Here is a 22,571-nt window from a genome sequence, read left to right as displayed (position 1 = left end):
ATTAAATTTAAAGTTTTCTTATAATTAATATAATTTAAATTCCTTTATTAATTATAATAAACTATTTAATTATTTATAAATTATATATTAATTAAATTAAAAGTTAATTTTATTAATTAATTTAATTATAATAATTAACATTAAGTTATTTATTAAATTAATTATTTAATTAATTAATTAATATCATATTTTAATAATTATTAATTTTAACCTTTTTAACCTTTTTAACCTTTAATTAAACTTTAATTAATATTAAAATTAAATTTAATTTAAAACTTATTTATTTATACTAAAATTTAATTATTAAGGCTTTAATTCCCTCTCTTTATACTTATTAAATATTAAACTATTTTATTATACCCTTTACTTTCCTTTTTTTTAATTAACTTAATTAATTAAACTTATTAATTTAACCCACTTTATTTATTATTAAATTAAAACTATTTAATTAAACTATTTAATATATTTTACACATTCTTTTAAATTAATGATGTAATAATTATAATATTTAATAAATTAATAGGCATTAAGTTTAAAGAGGAATAAAAGGATATAAAGGATTACTTTTTAACTTATAAATAACCTTTTATTAAGGACAATAAAACTTTTTTATAAACCGGTAATTTAATAAGCTTTATTAAAGAATATAATAGATTTATTAAATTCTTTATTAATATCTTTATTAATAAGGGATTAATAATATATTAATCCTTTTAAAATAGACCTATTTATTTAATTTATTAAAAAAGCTTTTTAAATCTATTATATTTATTCCTATATTCTTTAACTTTAAGTTATATATATTAATCTATATATATTTTAAGCCTATTTATTTAAAAGCTATATTAATACCTTATTTATTAAATCCCTTCCTTTTATTATTACTTTAATTTAATTATATTATTTATAAACTATATTATTTTTAAATATAATAATAATAAATAAAAATATACATAATATAAAAATAAAAATTAAATAAGATTATTTAAAAATAAATTAATTAAATTATAATAATTTTATAAAAAAAAGAATATTTAAAAAATAAATTTTATTATTTATTATTTTAAAAAAAGATAATAAATATAATATATAAATAATTTTTTCTAAATAATATAATAAATATTATTTTATTTTTAAAGGGGAAAAGTATAAAGTTAAGTTTATATAATTATAGTATAATTATAATTATAATTTATAATTATATTATAAATTTCTAATTAATTTCAATTAAATAGCCTTTAAGGTCTATATATAATTAATTATATTTCTTTTTATTTTTTTTTTCTTAATTAATTAATTTTATAATTAATGTAAAAGGTATTTTAAAATTATTTAAAAATAAATATCGTAATTATTTTTATTGAATTTAAATTTTATTTAATTAATTTATAAATTTTAAAGAATTTAAAATAAAATATAATACCCTTATTCTTTTTATAATAGCGACATCTAACACTATTCGAATATTATGCATACCGTCGTCTACTCTATGCCACGGGCCCTGGCTCAGCCATTCGTCCTTCTCGACGAACTCGATCTCCTCCGGGCTCCAACCCGCAGCCTTGGCGTCGATTGCCAGCTCGTTCGTACTATACCAGGGTATACCCATGAACGGCGGCAGCGGCTCGTCGGCACCCCGTAATCTGTGGTGCGCGTGTTCGAGAGCCGTGCGGAACGGGATATCCTTCCACACGGCAATGGCGCCGGTCCCGCCGGGCTTCAGAGTCCGGCGGACATGAGACAAGGCCGCGACGTCATCGTGTAGGCCGGCAAACACGAAGGTGGCAACGGAGAGGTCAAAGGTGTTGTCCGGGAACGTAAGGGCGAAGGCGTCCATGGTTGCGACTTTCACCGGCCAGGTAGGATTTTGGGCCAAGGTGGCTTCTAGCTCGGCCAGTAACATGGCATTGACGTCGGTAGCGTGGATTCGGAAACCAGTTGGCAGGTCTGAGGCCATAACGGCCATGGTGACGGCGCCGTAGCCACATCCGTTGTCATGGATTACTGGCGACGGCGGCATGTGCGACAAGCTCAGATCTTGAAGGAGGGCCCGGGCGATCTTGTCACTAACATCTCCTTGACGCTCTTTGAGCAGCGCGCCGTCGAACTTAATGACCTTCGCAGGGGTGAAAGAGTTAGCCATGGCAACAAGAATATATGTGGAGAAGTCGACTGGGAAGGAAATGATGCGGAAAGTCAACCAAGGAAGAGACACGGTAACATAGATTTAGGTCCTGGGCCCGGGGGTTTAAGTAAAAACAAGTCGTAGACCAGGGATAAGTGTGTCTGCCTGGATGACACACATACATAGAGGGGGCATGAGGGGTATGTGGCACTGAGCTCCTGTGCCTCAATCGTATCCCGGGTATTTTGATATGTCGCAGTTAGTGGTTGCTTACCACTGGAGGAGGAGCTAGCCACGTAGGGGTGTAGATTGTACTGCGCTCGGGGTCGATGCTCGGGTTGAGTACAGAGTGGTGTGCATAGCAGCAGGGGTCGCGGGTCTCTTGGGACCACCGACTCGGTAGCACTGTTTTCCTCCCTCGCTTTATCCCACCGAGGCAAGCATCTATCCGCGACAAATTTCCAGAAAACCGGTAGTGTGGGCCGGCACAGATCGGAAAGGAACGTGCAGATTGCAATTGTGTCCTCGATATAATACCGACTAGCCGGGAAGTGTTAGACTGCTCCATGAAAACGCACCGCATTCGGCGAAGGTTGGAGAGCGCCTCGGTGAAAGCCTTCCGAACCGGGGTATTCAGCCCCATCAAGACCTCTGACCCATTGCTGGGCACATGGCGTTTGTTGGCGAGTATGAGGACTCCGATTTCTCGAGTGTCATAAGTCGTCAATCCAGGGAACAGGCCCACAAGCCAGTGCTTCAAGCAGTGATTTCGAATAGGTAAGGGTCATCTTCTTCGGCGTCGTATGAGCCAGGGAAGTGTGACAGAAAGAGAGTGTTGGTTGACCAAACACGCCGTTCAAATATACCTACTGGTTTGCATTGGATTGAGTAATGGTTGTGCCGTACAAGAACCTTTAACCACAAAGCCTGTAGATTATACTCATTATGAACATATACGAAATATGGACTCTAATCACCCTGTATGTGCCTTGTCATTCATTGTGTGCCATCCAGATCAGATTCCAACGTCGTAAGTCGATTCAAGTCAAGTGCTTTAAATCATTCTGAACTATATCATTCATCCCTTCAAAGGAAAAGCAACACATCCAGCTCCAATGTGGCCGGTCTGGTGAGAGCAATCTCTATACGTATAAAAGGCGTGTTTTCGCTGCCCAGACTCTGCCAAGTATAACATGTACTCGTCAAACGAACACTTTTCCAGTTCCAGCCCAGTCTGAAAACTCCATCACCGACTCAATCGACTTTGCAACACACGAGACAACATGCAGTTAATTCCAAATCTCTCCAAGTTCCTCGTCGCCGGTCTGCTGGCTACCTTTGCAGCTGCAGAGCTGACCAAGGCTCCCCGGTAAGGTTATTGTGGTTGTCGTAGGTAACATGTGCTAACCATGACCTGGTAAGGGGCTCCGGCGACGTCAACATCAGAGACAGTGTTCTGGGCAGGTGGCACCGCACTGAAGTTGGCCAAGGCAAGGTCAAAGGCGTCCCCGTTTTAGAAGAGCTCTACACCAAAGGCTTGGCCAGCTGCATCGGCATGGCCGCGGTGGGTACACCCAACGCCGATACTGGGATCGACAAGGTCCTGGCGCACGTAAGCTCTTTGGAGGGAGGCACCTTCATTTGGCAGTTTGCTGAATGGGAGCGAACCGTCAAGGAATCTGGGATGACGGACCTCAAGATCTACCTCAGTGTCCCTCAGCTGGACGTCCATCCAGCGTGCTGCGAAGCCATGAGCGACATGATCGCGGAGGCCAAGCAGACCTGCATAGACCTTGGTGCTGGGTGTGCCACTCTCGAACGCAAGAACGGAGATGTGGGGAAATCTCCCCCATTCGGTACCGTCTTGATCACCGTTGGTCAGGAGGTCTATATGGAGGGGCAAAAGGTCTCGTAAGCAGGTTTCCGCAACGCACGGTGCGCTGAATAGGGGTATATCCTAGAAGTAGGACCATACTGTTCGGAGTACAACACGTAACACTTGGCTGTTCGAATTATTATTAGGAGGTCAAGCCGTTGGCTAGCCTACCACCTTGGTGAACTTGAGAATATCGACTAGGCTATCTCTCATGATGACAGCCTGCATTTCGCAGTGGAATTGGTTTTCTGAGGACCCTACTGCCCAGTATGGTGGTTGACTTTTGTATACTTATCACCCTCATGCCCATCCTTTGGGGGCTTCTGTTGCAAACGAAACTGGGGAGAATCCGGGTCAGTTTAATTGTGGGCGGGGGCGCTCAAGGTACTCGGTCATATACAGGCCAAGATAACCCGGGGGGTTGGTCCGGTCCATTCGGAGCGACTATCTGCATCCTGGTTCCTCCGCCACCCTTATTGAAGACTTTTTATCGTATGTTGCCTTTTCCCCTTGGATGCTTTTACCCCTCGCCCCCGTCTCTTTTTTAAGTAGAAACTTCCTGTCATACATAAACCTTTTCTTTCGGAAATCGGAGCTGCCCAGCGTATTACCATGGCCTGGAAACAGACAGACGTGAAGGGTATGTATTCCCGCCCGATGGGCGAGAATGAGTATTTCATCAAGCTCGTGGGCGATGCCGGACCGCAACAGCCACAGGGACCCAAGCGCGAGCACTGGGCCATGAATGCCATGGCCACGATTGCGCCCACGGGGTCGTTGGAGTCTTCCGACCTGGCGCCTCTGTTCCGACGCGCCTGGGCGCACTTGCGTTTCCAGCACCCGAGTCTCGCAGTCGAGGTGGCCCCGCCGCCCGACGACACCCGCTTGACCTATACCGTCCCTGCCGACGGAGCTGCCCTCGAGGCCTGGGTCGACGAGACCTTTATCGTTGCCGCAGACGCCAGCTCCTCTGCCGATGTCATCTCGACTTTCGAGCCCTCGCCATACGCTAAGCTGGTTTGGATCCCGCGGTCCGGCGAGCTACTGGGGCATACCACGCACTGGCGCACCGATGGGGTCGGTCTGGGCCTTCTGCTAGTCGGCCTCCTCGCTCTCGCCTCCGGCCCCCCTCTAGCTGACCCGGCCTCGTTGGCGTGGGGAACGGAGATCGAGCGACTCGCGCCTTCTGTCGAGGAGGCCGCCGCGATGCCGACGGAATCGACGCCGGAGCTGAAGCAACGTGCCGCCGCCCTCGTCGGCACTTTCGCACACGCCCTAGGCGCCATCGGGATCCCCTGCCAGGGCGACGCCGCGACGCCGCCGGCCGGGACGCGCAGCGCGTTGCTCACGTTGGACGAGGAGGAGACCAAGAGAGCCACGGCGGCCTGCAGGCAGCTGGGCGTCAGCATGTCGGCGGCGGTGCACGCGAGCGTGGCGGGGGCCAACTACGCCCTGGCCGACGAGGCGGACCGGGACAAGAAGCACTACAGCAGCACGATGCGCTTCGGGCTGCGGCCACACCTGTCGGCGCCCGCCGCCGCCGCCGGCCTGTACACGACGGGCTGGATGGCGCGGGTGGAGGCGGGCATGTCGTGGGGCGAGCGCGTGCGGAGCTACGCCGACGAGTACGGCAAGGGCATCACGCGCGACTTCATCGACGCCCACCGCGAGTACGCCGCCCAGCTGGGCGCCATGCTCCGCACCCTGAAACCGGGCGGCGGGCCGTCTCCGAGCGACGTGGATATCAGCAACATGGGCGTTGTGGACAAAATGGTGCCGACCTTCTACGGCACGCCGCAGGCCGGCTTCGACGTCAAGGCCGTCGGCGGCGGCGTCGAGATCCTGTCTCGGCAGGGTATCGTGTATGTGTGGACCTTCCGTGGCCGGCTGAACCTGAGCGTCAACTACAATGAAGCATACCACTCGGATGAACAAATGAGAAACTTTGTTCGCGCGGTCAGGCTGCAGCTCCTGGAAGGGCTATTCCCCGGGGAAAAGCATGGTGCGGCGGATTAGCTGCAACCAGGACCAAGCCTCGTAGTTTACAGTACTTTCTTTTAGCACATATTAGATTGTGTTTGTTCGACTCTGGCATGTTAATCGAATGTGTCTCAAAGCTCAACTTTTACCAACATTCTGCCGCTTCCCGCGTCCGGCTCGTGCTAGGTGTGATTCGTTCGCCTCGGCCCATCTGTTCCATCTTACGGGTTACATCGGGGCTTTTCCGGTAGTGGTATAAGAGGACAGGCAACTGAGCCGGTGTCCGTAGGCACAGACCATCCCTAGTATCCCTGAAGTTCCTTGTTACAAGCACTGAGCCAAGAGTCGTCGTAATGCTATTTTGAAGGTTGTTTTCGAGGAGACGCCGAGACAGAGGTCAGGCGAGCAGGAGTCACGTTCGGCGAAATGATAAGATTTCTTTGGATGGGCCAGTAGTTATCAAAATCTGCTACGCCGGGCCCGGATAGTCTGCAGTGACGCCGTGTCCCGGCGGTGTTTATTTATGATATGCGGAGTTTGCCCATTTGTGCCCGCTGAATACAATACGGGCCCGGGTGTCTAGAAAACCTTATTGTTTCCGTCAACTGTTCGGTTTTGGATGCGGCTCGGGTATTATGCCGCCTTTGGGTTGCATTACAGGGGGTCGCCAAGCGTATCAAGTGGGCACTTCCAGGAGACGAGGGTATCACTACCGGGACGTTGCAGGCGGTCATAGCCACCAGGGGCCATCTGAACCGAAGCGAGAGCCGAAGCGAAATGCAACGCTGCCGCCGAAGTGGTCTCCAAAAAGAGGACTAGCTAGCTGTCAGACGTTGGCGGCGCCAAGATACAAGATGTTTGCGACTTGAGACAGGGAGGAGGTCTAGGCTGGCATCCAAAGGAAAGGAGGAAAAGAGGAAAGGCGTTTGCTATAAATCACAGTTTCCTCGCTCTCATTGCCTAGTTTGTGTCTGGCCAGGCCGGTCCATATCTTTAATTCCCACCAACTTGTTTTCGTATCTTCCTCGTCAATTCACCTGCCGGCAGGTCCTCTCTCGTGTCATTCCAACCATCCTACTTCAACCACCCATCAAGCAAAGGAAACCAAAGTCGCTATTCAAGATGAAGTTTCTTCCCATCGTCTTCTCCCTGTTCGCCGCGGGCGTCTTGTCGAAGAATGGGCAAGTTCAAGTATTCAGTTTGTCCTTCTCCCCTTATCAGCGTACCTGTAGGGACTGACCAGAGGCAACCCCCGAATGCAGCTGCGGCTTTCCCGATGGCCCTACCTGTCAATCCGTCGGCAAGGGCGCAGACGGCCTGGAACAGTTCGAAGACCCGGATGGTTGCTGTCTGCTGCCGCTCCGCTGCGGTAACATCGCCGGTGAGCGCTGCGAGCGTGTAGGAGACTCTCCCGACAACGGTTCCAACGGGGCTTCCAACGGCGGGTTCGATTTCAGCCAAGGTTCCAACGGAGGTCCCGACGGCCCTCCCAGTGGCCCGCCCAACGGTCCTCCCGGGGGTGGGAAGCGAAATGGCCGCGTGAGGCGTACCACTCGTGGAACATGGGTTTAAAGAGAAAGCATTTGGCACGAAAAGGGTCACGCGGAGGTGTCGGCCAGATAGAGAGGCCAAGTAGGAAATACAAACAACGATGCTTGCTACCTAGATGTATCTTCTGAATTAACTATTATGTGGTCCCGATGACTGCCGTGGAACTATTAATGAATTCCCCGTATTTCCTGTGTATCTTCTGGCCACCCTTCTCTTGTGGGACTAACCTGTGCTATGTAAATAGGGTTAAGGACGAGTTTCGGTTGCGAGAAGTCAAAGAGCTTCTCAACTACGATGCCCTTCAGCTGGAAGACAGCCCCCGAGGTCATGACGATGCAGACTGTCAGGAGTGTATGCCAATCTTCCGTGTTCTCGTATCCCTCCTACTAGTGCTGTGATGAATGATTTCAGAGTGACTCTACAGACCCGTCCCTCTTCTGTCTCGCCTGGTCTCCCATACCAATGGTAATTTCCGGGATGCAGGTGGGACTGGCCTTGGCCTTGGCCGTGGCCGTGGAGCGGATGTCGGCCATGATTGGTGTAAGTAAGATTCCCAGCAGGCACATCATTGTTTTCGGGAGCATGATGGAGTCCAGGATCTCCTCGAATGGGGTTCGACCCAGAGCTTTTCTATCCTCGGAGGGAGGACCCTCCTGACTCATGAGATAGCACGCGATGCCAAGAATGAGGAGGCCGGCGACGGACGAATACACCATTGGCCGTACCGCCCATGATGCGGCAGTCCTCAGAAAACGAAGGCCTGGGGCGCACAGGCCGGTGGCCGAGACCACGGCGAGAACCAGTATGATGCCCCCAAGGGCGGTTCCTCGAACTGGGCATTCCATCAAGAGCATGGACACATGACCCAATCTCCACTCCATGATAGCCAAACAGGCCACAGCGAGACAGGTCCGGGCCAGTGAGGATCGACTCGCAGCAAAAGAACGATAATCAGGACACACCTGCATGGCCAAATGTAGTGCGGCTGAGACTTGAGCAGCTTGGAGAATGTCGGTGATGCCGTATAACGTCAGAGTGACAAGCGCTCCATGGAGTGCCGCCGAGAGCCCGACGTGCATTTTTCGAGGTGCGGCCTTGAGCCTCCTACGATGGCCCAGTGGAGCGATGAGCTCGGCCAACGGTAGAGTCACGATGACTGACGCAGCGAGCTTGCTGTCCAACGCGACGGGGAGGCCCATGGAGCCAGCAAACAGGATGGTAACGCCTATCTCCAATGCATACTGTAGCCACGAGCCCCTGGGTGTACAGCTTAGACCGGATGGGCTTGCAGACGGCTGCCCAAGAACAACCATCTCCTTCTCATCCTCACTACCCGACGAGTCAACTAGAGTGTCCGAACTATGGCCAGAAGAGCCCCCATCCGCACGCAGGGCTTTGGGGGACACGCTCGAGCCGGACTGTTGAGCCTTGAGGGGCCAGAGACCCGACATGACCTGAGACCTGCACAGCAAGATGGTTGCTACCGTCGCCATGGCGACACCCTTCTCCAGATCGGCATCCGGCTGTTGTGGGTGGCTTTGCTTTCGTAGCATCGAGTACAGAGTCACCGAGGATACGTACGTCGCGACTCGTGCCAGCCCGGCAAGACAGCTGCGCCGGGATACGGTGAATCGGTCGAACAGAACATAATGGCTGGTTGGACCGCTGGAGAGCGTGATGAAGCCCATCTTCCTAGCCCGTGCAAACGTGATGTAGAGCGTGTACACCAGGTAATAGATCATGCCGGCCAGGTTGAGGGGGAGTCGGCGCACCACATACAGCGAGTAAACGACGCTCGGAACGCGCAGTCCCCCAAACCCCAGAACAAGGCCCCAGTCTGTGAGCTTCCGCAGCCGTCCGGTCTTTGCCAACTTCTGCAGCGGCGCGTCGACGGCCCCGCCCTTGAAGATGGCAAGCATGAAGTTGGCTTTGGTGAAGGCCTCGGTCACCAGCGCCATGTACATGACGTAGAGCTGCTGGGGCGGGTAGCCGAGGCGCAGGATGATGACGGCCGACACCAACGACCAGACGTGGTGGGCCATGAGGTCAGGCCTATGCTGAGAGCCCGGGAGCTCGCCGAGCCAAGCGACGACCCGCGACGTCGTGCAGACTTTCTCGACAGTGGTGGCCCGCCACGGCGTGTCACCCATGATAGCAGCCGCCGTCCCATTGCCCTGGATCGCCGCCAGCGTGCAGGCAGGGACGCAGACGGCGAGCAGAAGCCAGCTGACGGTGAGATTGGATGAAAAGTAGATGAGTTCCCGGTGGGATTTCGATAATAGGTGGTCGTATAGCCCCGGGAATCGCTGCCGGATGCAGTGAACAACATAGTAAGAGGCCAAGTTGTAGCCCACGAAGCCCAGTACCAGAGGTGCGGTAGGTAGGAGCTCGCTGAGTAGCTCTCTAGACGCCATTGTTGTGATTGTTCGGAGAAGCCGGCCGTGTCGAGTGGACAAAGGGATAAGATGTTCGTCTGGTGCCCATTACCATCGTGAAGCCTGCCATCCAGGTACTGTTTATATACCATTCGATCGAACTGATCCAAACAAGATTGAAAGTTCGATGAAGAGCAGATTAGCTCAGTGTAGAACTGCCCAAGGGGCCTCGTGCCCAGCGATTGTAGAAATCCCATGCCATCCAGGTAACATGTGCCATACATGTTTTGGAATACCTTGCGTGCCGTAGGCCAGTGTCGAACCGAGACGGCATGGCCATCGGTTTATGCAGACTGACTGCGAAGGTTGCAGCTTTGTGATAACCAGTGGTAGAGTGGAATACTTAGATCAGCTGTGGCTGGTTTCCGCGCCCACCGGCGAGCAAGTATTGCGGCGGGACTTTTCGTCCGGCTAGGTTCGAACCGGTACGTGAGTATTTCCTGCACTGGCGCGCGGTAATTATCTATCCGCAAAAACAATGGTCTCTTCAATGGCACCGAGACGACCGAGATAGGCTGCCACAAAGGTTGGTGGTTGGATACCGTTAGCCTGGCCCGGTGACCTCTTTGGTCTTTTGACTTTCGATTCGATGCGATCGAAAGCTTACAGAAACAAAAAACCCGCAGAGAGCAGGATACCCCTAAACATATGAACTCAAGATAAAGCCATCATATCCAATGGCTCTGCAACCTCTCACCATCACTGCAACACACATCCTCTCAGCACGCCCTAGTCCCGTATTGCGCCATCATCGTTCTCAAGCGTGTCTTCGACCCGACTGTGCTGCGTCTATTCTGATAGCATGAGTTAGACCGAGTTCGGGGGCGTGATGGACATACAGACACCCATACACAAGAACACCCCCCTGATTCCACCCTAGTCGTTCGCCGCTGATGTCTAAGCCGTTGTAGCTGCTTGCCTATAAGTGTACGGTGGCTTGCCATCACTAGCCGGGGCCAGCTCCTGGTTACCCGGTCCTGGATACCGGTTCCCCTGTGACACCGGCTCGGCTTGATTACGGGGAACACATTCGCCTCATTCAGTGATGAGGTTGTCAATACCCAGAGCCGGTCGTACTGGAGGCGCAGTAAGCCCTGTTGAGACAGTACTTGATAATGGGAGGGATTTGAGAATTTGGTGGCGTGATCCTTCTGAGAGGTTGACTTTTTGCCCATGCACACTTGGTTGAGATGTGGGAGCTTTCCCCCAAGTTCCAAGCCCATTGATTCCAGCGGTGCAATTGAGTATGCCTTTATAGTTTGCTCAAGACCGACTTCTGCCACATACGACCATATCCTGCTGAATACTAGGGATCCCGTCCGCTCTCCCATATATAAGCAGCAGAGAGCCGAATTAGTACTAGGGTCGGTGACGACCTGGGAATCCTCGGTGTTGTATGTTTTTTGCATTTTTGCCCGAAAACGAGTCTTCCAAGTAGACTCTCATCCGGTTCGAAATGCACCAGGATAAAGACTGAATGATACAGATGTATTAGTATGCTTCGCACTTCCATTTTGACACAGGTACGTTTAGATACCAGTAAGTATCTGGGCAGAATCTGGTCTTGTCACTTATCCCGACTCCAACACCTCAACAGCAGGAGGAGATGCGACCGGGCTTTAAGACAGGGCGATTGGCGGAGGCAGGTTTCTCCTGAGATTTCCATTCGAGCGATGGTTGGACAGCTTCTGCGAGTACAGGCATGACCGATCTGGAACAGTCAGCCGTCTGCATTGCTGCACAGCCTACTTACATTGCCAGCATATGAGAAAGGAGACAGGCACCGCGCACTCATGGAGGTTGCTTGATAGCTGTCCCTCACTGGCCAACCTCGACATCCAGACGAAGTCAGTGGTCAATGAATGCGCCACACTCATCATAAACGCCCTCGATCGATGGTACCCGAAGTATCACGGGAGCCTGCAACCTGGAGGCTCTGGGAGCCCAGTCAAGGCTGCACTTCGCAAGATCGAGTGGTCTGCCAGAGAAAAGCAAGGCATCCAAGAGCTCTAGGACAAGCTTCACAGAAACACCGAGAAGCTGGCGCTCCTGACTTGGTTCACATAAAGGTGAAGGTCAGCAAGACACTCCGACCTCGGAGGACGACTGGAGGCGCAGGCCACAGGACTGATGTCAATCATGACACGCCTCTTCGCGGTTTTCCGTGAGCTTGGCCAGGTGAAGACCTTGGTTGCTGCTGTCATGTTACATTTACAGTCGATGATGTCCACTCTACTGCGTCAAGGGTTGGTTGGACCCAACTAAGGGGCTCCCAGTCTTCCTTGAAAATGCGCTCGGCCAGGTTCGTGAACTACCTCTTCAGTGGCTGCATGATTGAGAGGTGTGTACGCCCGAGAAATCTCCAATCGCGCTGATACTGACGGCTATTGTTTCCAAGAGCCTCGACTCTTTATTTTGGTCACGTGGTTCAGGAAACGCAAAGGGCAAGATTTGGCCAGATTACGGATGTTTGCTCTCGGGGATGACTGCTCTGGCAAGGACATCGACCAGAGCTTACTATTGGATGACTGTCTCTGTCGTGGCATGGAATTGAAAATGAGTTTCATCTTAACTGTGCGTGGGCCTACAGGCTGCTGTACTCGATGCGGTACTACGCTCGATTGCAAGGTCGGTAACATCGTGCAATGGTAAGATTGAAACGTCGGCTAGGGCTCGACGGAGGAAAACTTGCTGACGATGGAGCTGAAGTTAGTCCAAAGAGGTATTGCGGCGCATGGATTCGGTTCCCGACGAAGGAGCAGTTCGGCCAACCCGACTGCGGATGTATCACGCCTGGCCAATTTGAGCTCAACGACCCACGGCGAGATCTCCTCATCCCTGACTGGTCGAATTACGACTACAGCAACTCACCTAGCCTATCTGATATCCGACGAGTCAGAATGATAGAATACTGTGGTTATTGGTATTATCTTCTCATACGTTTAGGGTACGGTGTGAGCCGGTTGAAACTTGTAAGGGGTATATTACGTGCGCGCCATCGATGAAATGCCGGGTTACGGAGTTCCAGAAGCAAAATTGACTGAGCCTACGGTCATAGTTCGATATGCGTGTGCCAATCATTCGGAACCTCTGTCGATTTCGCGGATTGCAAAGGGTCAGATTGGAACAGGGGCAACTTGGCAACACGGTAACCAGAGTCTAAAAACATCGAGGCAATTGGATAAGACATCAATGAAGGGACCTTAGATGTGAGAGTAGGTCAGCGATATGCGACCAAACACAGATTTACCTTCCTCTGTGGTAATCTCCTCTCGTCCATTAAAGGCAAGGGTGTTCAATAAACAAGTATGAGATTGGCTTTTGGCAATGGGCATTATTATATCTGGTATAACCTTATTATTTACCATGCTCTAACTGTGCATCCAGTCTGAAAGGTGGGAATAACCTTACTGCCAGTTGCGCTCTCCGAGAGGTTGTTGAACCTCCTAAAACAACATGCCACCCAAAGCCATACCACCAAACAGGGGCAGCGCCATCGGCATCATGCCCATCCCTCCACCGTACCCCATTCCCATGGGACGATTATACGGACCGAACGGCCGTCCATAAGGGGACCTCCCCATCCCCCCTCCCCCAAACCCGCCACCCACGCCCCCAGGATAGACGCCACTGCCCATCATACCGCCCCCGCGATACGATGAGTACGACTCGGGCCGGATGTGGCGCGCGCCCCGGGGCACCCCGGGCGCGTCGGGCGCGTAAAAGACCTCCTCGAGCGAGGGGCTGAGCTGGCGCACGTGCGTGACGCCCGGGTACCGCGCGTCGGGCGGCTCGAGGTAGACGTCCATGCCGTCGTCGTCCTGGCCCAGCAGCTGCGGCCGGTTCGTCTGGATGGCGGCCGCGAGGCCCCGCCGGAACAGCTCGTGCTGCTTGTACAGGTCCTGCTCGCGCTGCTGGCGGCGGCTGCGCTCGGCGTCGCGCTCCTCGTGCGTCGTGCCCGTGATCTTGTCCTTCATCTTGCGGCCAAAGGACCGCGGCTTGCTTGCCTGTGGCTGCTGCGTCGATGACGAGGCTGCGGCGTGATGCGAGTCCCCTTCCTCCTCGTCGGTTGTCTCGGCGGCGATGTCCTCCTTACTGGGGTGGCGTGTGATCCCGCCCAGACGTTCTCTCTCCTGAACAGGCAGCGAGTTGAGGTACTGTTCATCGTCATATGGATGATGCCTGATGGAGCTCATGTTAGACCCCTCCACACAATCCGAAAGCAATAATATCACAGCTTGCGACAACTGTAAGACATACCATATAGACCGAGGCGGGTCAGCTCTGATGTCTACGAAGAACTGATGGTTGTTCTCTGGATCAAACGTCCGCACCCAGCCATCTGGGAGAGGTCTCGACTCGTCCTCGACTGCGAATGGAGAGTATTAACTTGTAGAAAGTTTGCAGGGGAAGTTCAATGATAGGTAGGGAGACCTACTGCTACGGCGTCTCTGCGCGGAGATCCCGTTCCGCTCACGTTGCGATAGGCGAGCAGACCCGACGGCCTGATCGTACGAAGGAGGATCTTGAGATGCCATATTCTATATAGCACTTGATGTCTTGATGAATGAGAATCAAGACCTTCTTCACATTTGTGAGATAATCGCATTCATTCGCTGTAAAGTAAGTCATGCCGTGGCACAACGTACGTCACTATGAGGTCAATGTTGGTGTACTACTCCAGTCGTCATTGTTATCCACACTTCTACCCCAGAGCCGTGCATGCTGGAAACCAAGAAACTCAGAATTGCCAACCTAATAACCACCTACCCTCTGCGAGGCTTGCTGGCCGAGGAAGTTGAAAAGGAAATCCACAATTACTTGTCGCCGCAATCCGGATGAGAGCAAAGACGCCCGGTGGCCAACGATTTTGGGGGACGTCACCTATTACCACATGAGCGCTCAAGAACCTATGCGCATTATCAAATCAACTCGCATAATATAGCCGTGGCTTATGTGGGATTTGGTCGTCAGAAAATACCATCTGTGACTGTAAATGGAATAATGATGGATGGTCTTCAGCTGCCTCCGGCGAATGCCCCAAAAGCTTGTGAGAGCACTATGAGACGAGTGCCTGCTGTAAAGTGATCACGACTGCGAGACTACACTGCTTGAACATATTAGTTGGCTCGGAAGAATGTAAGGAACAGACTAATAGGGGCTACGGGTCACGAATTTATCATGTCACCGATTCACACTTTTAGCCCAAGATTTACGCATGAAAGGAAGAAATGAACTTTTCTCATTGCTACTACCAATTCGCTGAGCCTGATACTGTTGAGACCAAGTAAGATCGACCGAATCGAACCCTGACGCTTCGAGAGTAACCAGCCTGAGAAACCAAACAACTGAGGCCGCCGCAAGACAAGCTTTCTTGACCACATCAAGCAGGAGCAGGACAAGGGCTGGAAGGATCGCCGACACTAGCGCTACCGCTGCTAGGGGCACTACCACTTGCACTCGCGCTCCCCATGCTGGCATTCTCACCCTCGCCCTTAAGCTGAGTCGGGAAGCCGAATCCTGGGGGCGGCCGCAACGACTCTTGAGCGGAGCCCGGGAGGCTGCCCTCGACTACGTCGTCGTTGGAGCTCGACTGCGTGAAGCCCGACACATCACTGAGCATCGAAGAGGAACGACCCCTGGACTGAGCCAGGTGTCGAGGACGCGACGATGGCGACGATTGGGGGCCGAACCCCGAAGCGAGGGGGGAGGGCCCCCAGAGTGACGCATTGTATGCCGATTGGTTCCAGGCCGTGTTGGGATCGTAGGGGACAGGGTTCATCGCGGCGCCGTGAGGCAGTTGGCCAGCGGCCATGGGATCCGAGTATTCGAGCGCACCGCCGTAAAGAGCTGCTTGCTGATGATGGTGGCTGTGAAGGCTTTCGAGTTCCGACTTGAGAGCTCCAATGAGTTGCTCCTTTTCGGCGGAGCGGGAGCTGGCGACGTTGAGTCTTTCAAGATGTTCGCGTTCCGACTTGGCCAGGTTGTTCTCCAGGTTGGTTCGATCTTGACGACGTCGCTCAACCTCATCCAGACCACGAGCGTTTGCGTCGGCCAAACGGGAAAGCTCTCCCTCAACCTTCGCAATACGACTGCTGATCTTGTTCCGCTTCCCCTCAAGGGTTGACTTCTCATCGGCCATGGCTTTCACCTGGCTGTCCAGAAGCGCCTTGAACGCCTTAAATTCAGTCAACGCTTTGTCGAAACTCGTACGCTCGCCGTTGTAAGCGCCCTGCTTTGCTTTCCAAGAAGCCATCAAACCCTCGGGAAGTGCCTCGTACTCCTTGAGCTCGCCTTCCAGAAGGGTAATGGCATGCTGGGCCTGCTTCATCTGAGTTTGGTTCTGTTGGATCTTTTGGCGCATCTTGTCATCGCCAGTCCCGGCGGACTGGACAGCGGACGACAATTTCTCCAACTCTTTCTTCAGGGCGTTCATCTTACGGTTCCATTCCTTGCGAATACCTCTCTGGCGATTTTTCTCCTCGGCATACCTGACCTCGGCACCAGCGATAGAAGTCCTCAAAGTGGTGATAGGCGAGTCAGGACGGAGTGACCTCTGGTTGCTTGATTTCAGGTTGGGCTGGTCAACGTCCGTGGTTTTGGCCTGGGTTGTGCGGAGGCTAGTGGTGAGCAGGATCTCGTGAGTCGTCGTGCTGACAAACTCGCATTCGTAGTTGGACATGGGAGTCAGACCATAGATGTCTCCGCTCCAAGTAACCCCGCGGCGGCGGTTTTCGCTGGTCTCGGACTGCTTATCGGGCTCGATGCGAGTGGGTTGCCATATGGCATTGTTCACCCGGACGTAGAAAGGCTTGGTCAAATCGATCTCGTGAGACGATGTCCCTCCAGTGCCCCCCGCGGCACAAGAATGGGCCGGGAAATGGCTGGTGTTGAAGGAAACCTCGTCACAACCGACAAAACTAATCCAAATCTGGTCGGCCTCGCTGTTAAACGGCGCATTCCCCAGATTGTGAATGCCCGTAGCATTGGCATCGGCAGAATCGGCAGCACTATGAGTTAGTTCGTATTCCTTTACGACAACGATCTTGGTGCTTGCAATTGCAGCCCACAATGGCTGGCGGTTCCTGATTTGCGCACTCTGCTTCCTCTTCTTCTTTGTGTTGATGGTAGCTTGCGGTTGGAGAGCAGCAGCATCGCTATCAGGCGTTGAGAACCCACCGTCGTTGGAGAAATCTCCGGCGTACGGCTTCCCAGCCTCCGGGTCAACGCTCTGTGCGAGATTATCGCGTCGTTCCCTTCTCAAATACCAATCCCGTATGTACTTAACCAGGCCCTGCGTCAATATATGTATAGCTAACACGCTGCGAACCCAATTCACCCAGCCGGACTGGACTTTGTCGTATCCCCGTATCGAATCGAGCGATTCCAGAGGGTCGTCTATATCCGGTGTCATAAAACGGCTGGACCCAAGCAAGTATCCGATAGGCGAGTATTTCATTTTCGTGTGGCGAAGGATGTGGGACAGCAAGATCATGCTCAGGCAAACCAAAGAGTTCTTCATCGATCCCCCATCCCTTTCTCTTGATCCCCCACCTAGCCCGAGGGCAATGACCATCTGCGCGAGGTCAAGGATGACATGTTGGATCGGGCCCCAGAGGAAGAGCCATATGAGTAGTACGATGCCATCGACACAAACAACAGTGGCGATACTAGGGGCGCCAAGGTTCCATTCGAACACCTCGCTCAGACTGAGGCCACTGCTGGTGGTCACAAACGTCAAGAGCGTGAACAGGACGTAGATTCCGGACAGCGCAATGGGGGGAATCTGCATCAGGATGATGAGAATGGCGATGGTGTCCTGGGCAGGGCAGGAGCGGAGGACGGTGAGAATGAACTCGAGAGGGCCGGTGTCCCGATGGACGTTGGTGTTCTTGGTAGCGTTGACGTCAATGCGACGGTGGTTCTCGACGGCGCCGTTTCCCTGTGCCATGTTGTACGACTCGGATGAAGAGGACTCGGAGAAAGCGCTGACGGAGCCGCGCCTCGCGGGGTCGTTTGCCATATCGTCAGTGTCGGCGTCGGCCGGGGTCGCTACTGAGGCGGCGAGGGAAGCGGGTGTCGTGGCAGTGTTGGCGATGGTCGGCGGCGAAGCTGGGCATCCTCCTCTACCCATATCTGACACATTCTCGCTGGACGAGGCAGCTGAATGTTTCGAGTTGGCGGTGGCATTCAGATAGCCCTGGCTCTTCGAGTTCTTGGGGAGCCGCTTGCCGGGGCCGACTAGACCATTATCGTGACGATTGCTATTGTTGGAGTTCTGGCTGGAGGAGGCGGCGGATCCTTGCTGCTGCTGTCGCTTGGCTGAGGATGATGCCCGAGGCATATAAAAGGATTACCTTTCCCTCCCCGGCGAAGCTGACTTGACCCAGAAGCAGAGTTCCGAGACAGCCAGCAAGCGACCAAAGTCTGGGACGCGGCGGGAGCGAACAAAGGGTGCCTGGTAAGGGGGGCAAGTGGTCCAACCCGAGGCAGTGGTGGGCGGCTTGGGCTCAAACTTTGGCAGCCTGCGGACCGGTGCAAGAAAGCTTTAGTCGGAGAGGTTAGGCGTCGTCATGGGATGAGAGAAAAATGAGCGGGTTTAAAAAGCGTTGGAACCGAGGGCGCGGGCTGTCTGGAATTATGCTTTGAGGAATGGCCGCTGCGCGATGACTAAGAATCGCACGCAAAGGCGGAATTGGGAGATAAAAAAAAAGAATAGTAGTAGTGAGTGGTGGTGGGAGTAAGTAGTAGTAGTAGTAGCAATTCCGGGCTGAGAGATGCAGTGGTGTTAAGACTGCTGCGGTTGTGGGAAGGGTGGAGAGAGAGACGGGTGTTGGCTTGGCTCTCTGGACATCGAAAATGATGTTGATTGGGAAGAGAGAGGATTGAGGGGGCCAAGATAATAATAGAAGTCAATAACGATGGGTGGTGATCACTGCTGCTGTTGGCCTAAAAAACTACACATGCACACAGTACGGGCAGACACACACACACACATCCAGCGAAGTGCGTATTGTGGATGCGTGGGAATTGTAAGTGTTAGGTACCCTGCAGCACCGGAGGGTAATTTACGTAGGCAGGAGACACGGGCACAGACGCAGACAGGTCAATTATCCCACTGTTCACACGTATTTGGCATATGCTGATGGGCATGCGACAGTAACGGACGGGCAGTAAACTGACTGGTTGATCGGATCGAATGGATGAGCTGCTGATGCTACAGGGAGTACTGCTGGCTGGCACTTGACCAATATGAGGGAGAGAGCGAAAGAAAAAGGCAGGGCAAGGCCAGCTTGAAGGAAAAAACCAAGGCAAAAACGCAAAGCAAGGCAAGGCCGGTAGAGCAAACGAATTAGACAGGGTCAAATTACTGGGAGTGGGCTCTGCTAGGGGACAAAGGGGAATGGTCCCAAAGCTTTTTCAAGTAGGTAGGCCTTGGGGGGCGGGGTGCAGGGAGGTACCTACATGACATAGCCTTGCGCTCCTCAAGATAAAATGCACACACCCGAGATCCTTTTGTACAATGCGGCTCGAACCAAGGTACTGGAGTACCAAAGCCAATCTCGAATCCGACAAAAAACCAAGACATGATCAGAATATAACGAATCCATACGGGAGAGCAGCGTCGCAGAGGATCGAAAACCACCACTGTAGATACACCTGAAAATTATGACCATCCAGTACGATCATATATCTTGAGGACCCGAGCTAGCCTACAGCCTGTCCAGTGAATCCTTCAGTACACCACTCACTTAAAACCTTGCCAAGAAATGCATTGTCCAGTCCTGTCCCAGGGGCTTGATCTGACCCCGTCGCTGCGCAAGCAAACAATACTTCAGCACTACAGTATCCGGCATACTCTGCAGACTGTACCTGCCCTGGTATTCGGGAGAAGGATCAGTCCGTACTGGCGGGCTTGTGGCTAATACTTGCTGTTCAAGCTGGTTACTGGACATTGATGAGTCTCGGTATACCTTCCAGATATTACGAGTCTTATCGACGGTGAACTGTGCTAACATGTCCTGCAGTCTGGTGTATCATCAAATAGATACATACCTAGATATATATGCAAGCATACACACCATACACGTCTATATTACATGCGGCGTAGTGCGGTGTGAATGGAGGCCAATCGGTACACACAGAGGTCAATTGGCTTGGGAAACCCTGCATGTCTATACTGTGAACTATCGCCGATTACATATATGAGTACCTACCTAGCTTTTACGCGTATAAAATTTGCCATGACTGAAATCTCCTTGGGTTGATGGGTACCCGTAAACAAGCATTCTCGATTCCTCTCCAATGATTCATAATACCGCCGAAAGAGTCACCAAGTATCTGGTAGCTTGGATAGGTTTTTTCTTCGTAGTGGCTTTTCCATGGGAATCATGGAAAGAGGCCCGAGGCGAGATTACCTGACTCGGACCGCCGCTGGCGAGCAAGGTCCAGCCAAGTTCGTCCTCCGTCTCCGTATCTCCCCACCTGGCCTGGAAGACTGCCGAGTAGTGATCGCAGGGCCTGGCACATAGAGTTCTGGCGAGCCGCACATAATCTGGGAACTACTCGGGCATTGCCTGTCCAGTACGAAATGAGAGACTGCTACGACAAGCAGCTGCATGCAACTATTATAGCAGCGTAGCATCTGCCATCATGTCGTCAAATTCTATCGCTGGGCGGGGGGCCTGTCGTGAGGATCCCTGGACAACCCCACAGGTGAGGAGGCCGTCACGTAACAAGTTACAAAAAGTCGCCAGAGGATGCCACCTGATTCGCCGCTAGACAGAAGACTTTTCTCCTTCTCTCCATCTCTGGCCTCGACACTTGACATCACATGCATAATCGTTACCGTACTACCCAATCCCGAATTTCCCCCATCTCCCTACGGTTGGTCGTCAGGTAGGCTAGGAGTGGACGATGCCGACCTAAAGGGCCACTCCATGCTGCTACAAGAAAGGGAGAATGGACCGATGCCTACGGTACGGCCGGCGGAGGAGCTTAATCCGCTGATCCGTCCGATGAATCGGACTGGCCGGCTCTCGTTAGGGTCAAGGGTCTTCTGCGATTCAAGGCGCGCACGTTGCAAGCTTGTCTTAACCACCAGAGCCTCTATTGATGACTTACGAATATTGGCTGCCCTTGGACCTTGGACAGTGACTGTTTACTGTACAAAGATTCCCCAGACGGGCCATGTGGCTCGTGTTGACGATCCACCGTCGATCTGTCAGCCTCATTGCCTTCTGATTAGCTGGATGCCCCTCGCTTGATTCCCATGCCGATGCAGATTGCAATCATCGTGTGCGACCTCCTAATGGATGCAGCCGCAGCTAACGAGCAACTGAACTGTTGTCGATATGCAGGTTACCTATCTGAGCGGTTGCCGTTGCGTGTATTGGTGTGCCATGGCGCAATAGGGACAGTGATGAACCTGCTTTATCTCTGAAAACTGCAACCCATCAATTGGAGTTGGTTGTATTGCATCGTATGCTTTGCGCAGGAGCGGCAGACTGCCAACTGGTAGGCAGAGAACATTGGAAGGGTTAGGCTGTGTGGGGTCGTCCATCCTGCCCGGCGGAGTCAGCATGGCATTAGGGCCATTTACCGTCCAATCTGTTTAATTTGCATTGCCGATCATTTCTTGACTGGCGCCATAGGCTGCAAGCTGATGGACTGATCACTGGCTCACTGGTCACTGATCACTGATCACACGCACGCGCGACGCCAACTCCTAGCGGAATATGATGAACCAACCGTCAACCGTGCCAACTCATGTAACCAGCAGCATGAACATCCTCGCATCTCGTCGTAACGCCTTCTTCATCTATCCACGTAGTACCAACGTCTTGAATATAAAATATGGCGACGGATTGAGTCGGTGAGGCATGTAGGAAGACGACGGACGACCACGTCCCAACAACGAGCCGGTACTGCCGTTGGATCTGAAGCGTGAGCTGCTGTGCGCAGGCACCAAGATTCCCGAGTCAACAAGTCACATCTGCAGCTTACGTGGTTCCGTAGATGATAGGACCTGCGGTAGGTGTTGGGTGTTGTGGTGTCTCACTTCCACCAATTGCTTGTCCGTACATACAAGCTTTACTAGGTATGTACGGAAGACTTGCGAGGTATGTAGCCAACAGCAGTCAAAAAGACAAGCACCTCAAAAGCTTCATCCCCCACACCCATTCCCGCCAACCCAACACACTAGGCGCGATATGGCTAAGTCCATCGACTTTCCCATTGCCGGCATTCGGGCAACCTTCTTTTTCTTTATCTGGTGGAGGTCCTTGGAATTCCACTGCCGTGCTGTCAAGCAGGGATGAGTTTAATATGCCCGTCTTTCTACTTCGACCTCCTGATCCCATTCTTCAACCCGGGTTCAGGAACCACATATACGGGTATGTCTAACGAGTGAAGAGGCATGTTCAGCACTGCAATATCCATCTCGTTTAGAGGCCTTGTCTGGCATTTCTCTAGTTGTCCTGAATTGTAGTATATCGATGCCGAAACTGGCGTTTTCCACTGATGGCGAACGCGCTGCTCTCTCACCTCTTGAACTTGCTGCAGTACTGTATGGATTAGGGGTTAGGTGCCACAATGGCGTAAT

General features: G+C 51.6%; 7 protein-coding genes across 7 annotated transcripts; 2 read left to right on the top strand and 5 right to left on the bottom strand.

Moving 5' to 3' along the window:
- Positions 1–1,425: 1,425 nt before the first annotated feature.
- PG985_014552 (uncharacterized protein) lies at positions 1,426–2,143 on the bottom strand (the record flags this gene model as incomplete). The annotated part of the gene is made up of 2 exons (XM_066834318.1): positions 1,426–1,430; positions 1,477–2,143. 2 exons carry the CDS (start codon positions 2,141–2,143, stop codon positions 1,426–1,428), a joined length of 672 nt encoding a protein of 223 aa, XP_066679058.1.
- A 1,495-nt stretch (positions 2,144–3,638) lies between these two features.
- On the bottom strand, positions 3,639–4,214 carry PG985_014551 (uncharacterized protein; the record flags this gene model as incomplete). Its single annotated transcript, XM_066834317.1, has 3 exons — positions 3,639–4,012; positions 4,060–4,099; positions 4,173–4,214. The coding sequence occupies 3 exons, from the start codon at positions 4,212–4,214 to the stop codon at positions 3,639–3,641; spliced, it is 456 nt and encodes a 151-aa protein (XP_066679057.1).
- A 399-nt stretch (positions 4,215–4,613) lies between these two features.
- Positions 4,614–6,017, top strand: PG985_014550 (uncharacterized protein; the record flags this gene model as incomplete). Its single annotated transcript, XM_066834316.1, has 1 exon — positions 4,614–6,017. The coding sequence occupies one exon, from the start codon at positions 4,614–4,616 to the stop codon at positions 6,015–6,017; it is 1,404 nt and encodes a 467-aa protein (XP_066679056.1).
- A 1,086-nt stretch (positions 6,018–7,103) lies between these two features.
- Positions 7,104–7,553, top strand: PG985_014549 (uncharacterized protein; the record flags this gene model as incomplete). Its single annotated transcript, XM_066834315.1, has 2 exons — positions 7,104–7,179; positions 7,225–7,553. 2 exons carry the CDS (start codon positions 7,104–7,106, stop codon positions 7,551–7,553), a joined length of 405 nt encoding a protein of 134 aa, XP_066679055.1.
- Positions 7,554–7,939: 386 nt separating this feature from the next.
- Positions 7,940–9,946, bottom strand: PG985_014548 (uncharacterized protein; the record flags this gene model as incomplete). Its single annotated transcript, XM_066834314.1, has 1 exon — positions 7,940–9,946. One exon carries the CDS (start codon positions 9,944–9,946, stop codon positions 7,940–7,942), a length of 2,007 nt encoding a protein of 668 aa, XP_066679054.1.
- A 3,467-nt stretch (positions 9,947–13,413) lies between these two features.
- On the bottom strand, positions 13,414–14,505 carry PG985_014547 (uncharacterized protein; the record flags this gene model as incomplete). The annotated part of the gene is made up of 3 exons (XM_066834313.1): positions 13,414–14,149; positions 14,228–14,336; positions 14,406–14,505. The coding sequence occupies 3 exons, from the start codon at positions 14,503–14,505 to the stop codon at positions 13,414–13,416; spliced, it is 945 nt and encodes a 314-aa protein (XP_066679053.1).
- Positions 14,506–15,350: 845 nt separating this feature from the next.
- Positions 15,351–18,311, bottom strand: PG985_014546 (ubiquitination network signaling protein acrB; the record flags this gene model as incomplete). The annotated part of the gene is made up of 1 exon (XM_066834312.1): positions 15,351–18,311. One exon carries the CDS (start codon positions 18,309–18,311, stop codon positions 15,351–15,353), a length of 2,961 nt encoding a protein of 986 aa, XP_066679052.1.
- Between the last annotated feature and the right edge of the window lie 4,260 nt (positions 18,312–22,571).

This window comes from Apiospora marii (assembly GCF_038362585.1).
Source record: "Apiospora marii strain CBS 49790 chromosome Unknown utg000011l_segment0_segment0, whole genome shotgun sequence".
Taxonomy (NCBI): domain Eukaryota; kingdom Fungi; phylum Ascomycota; class Sordariomycetes; order Amphisphaeriales; family Apiosporaceae; genus Apiospora; species Apiospora marii.
The sequence above is the reverse complement of the archived record's forward strand: the minus strand, read 5'-3'. Positions and strand labels throughout refer to the sequence as shown.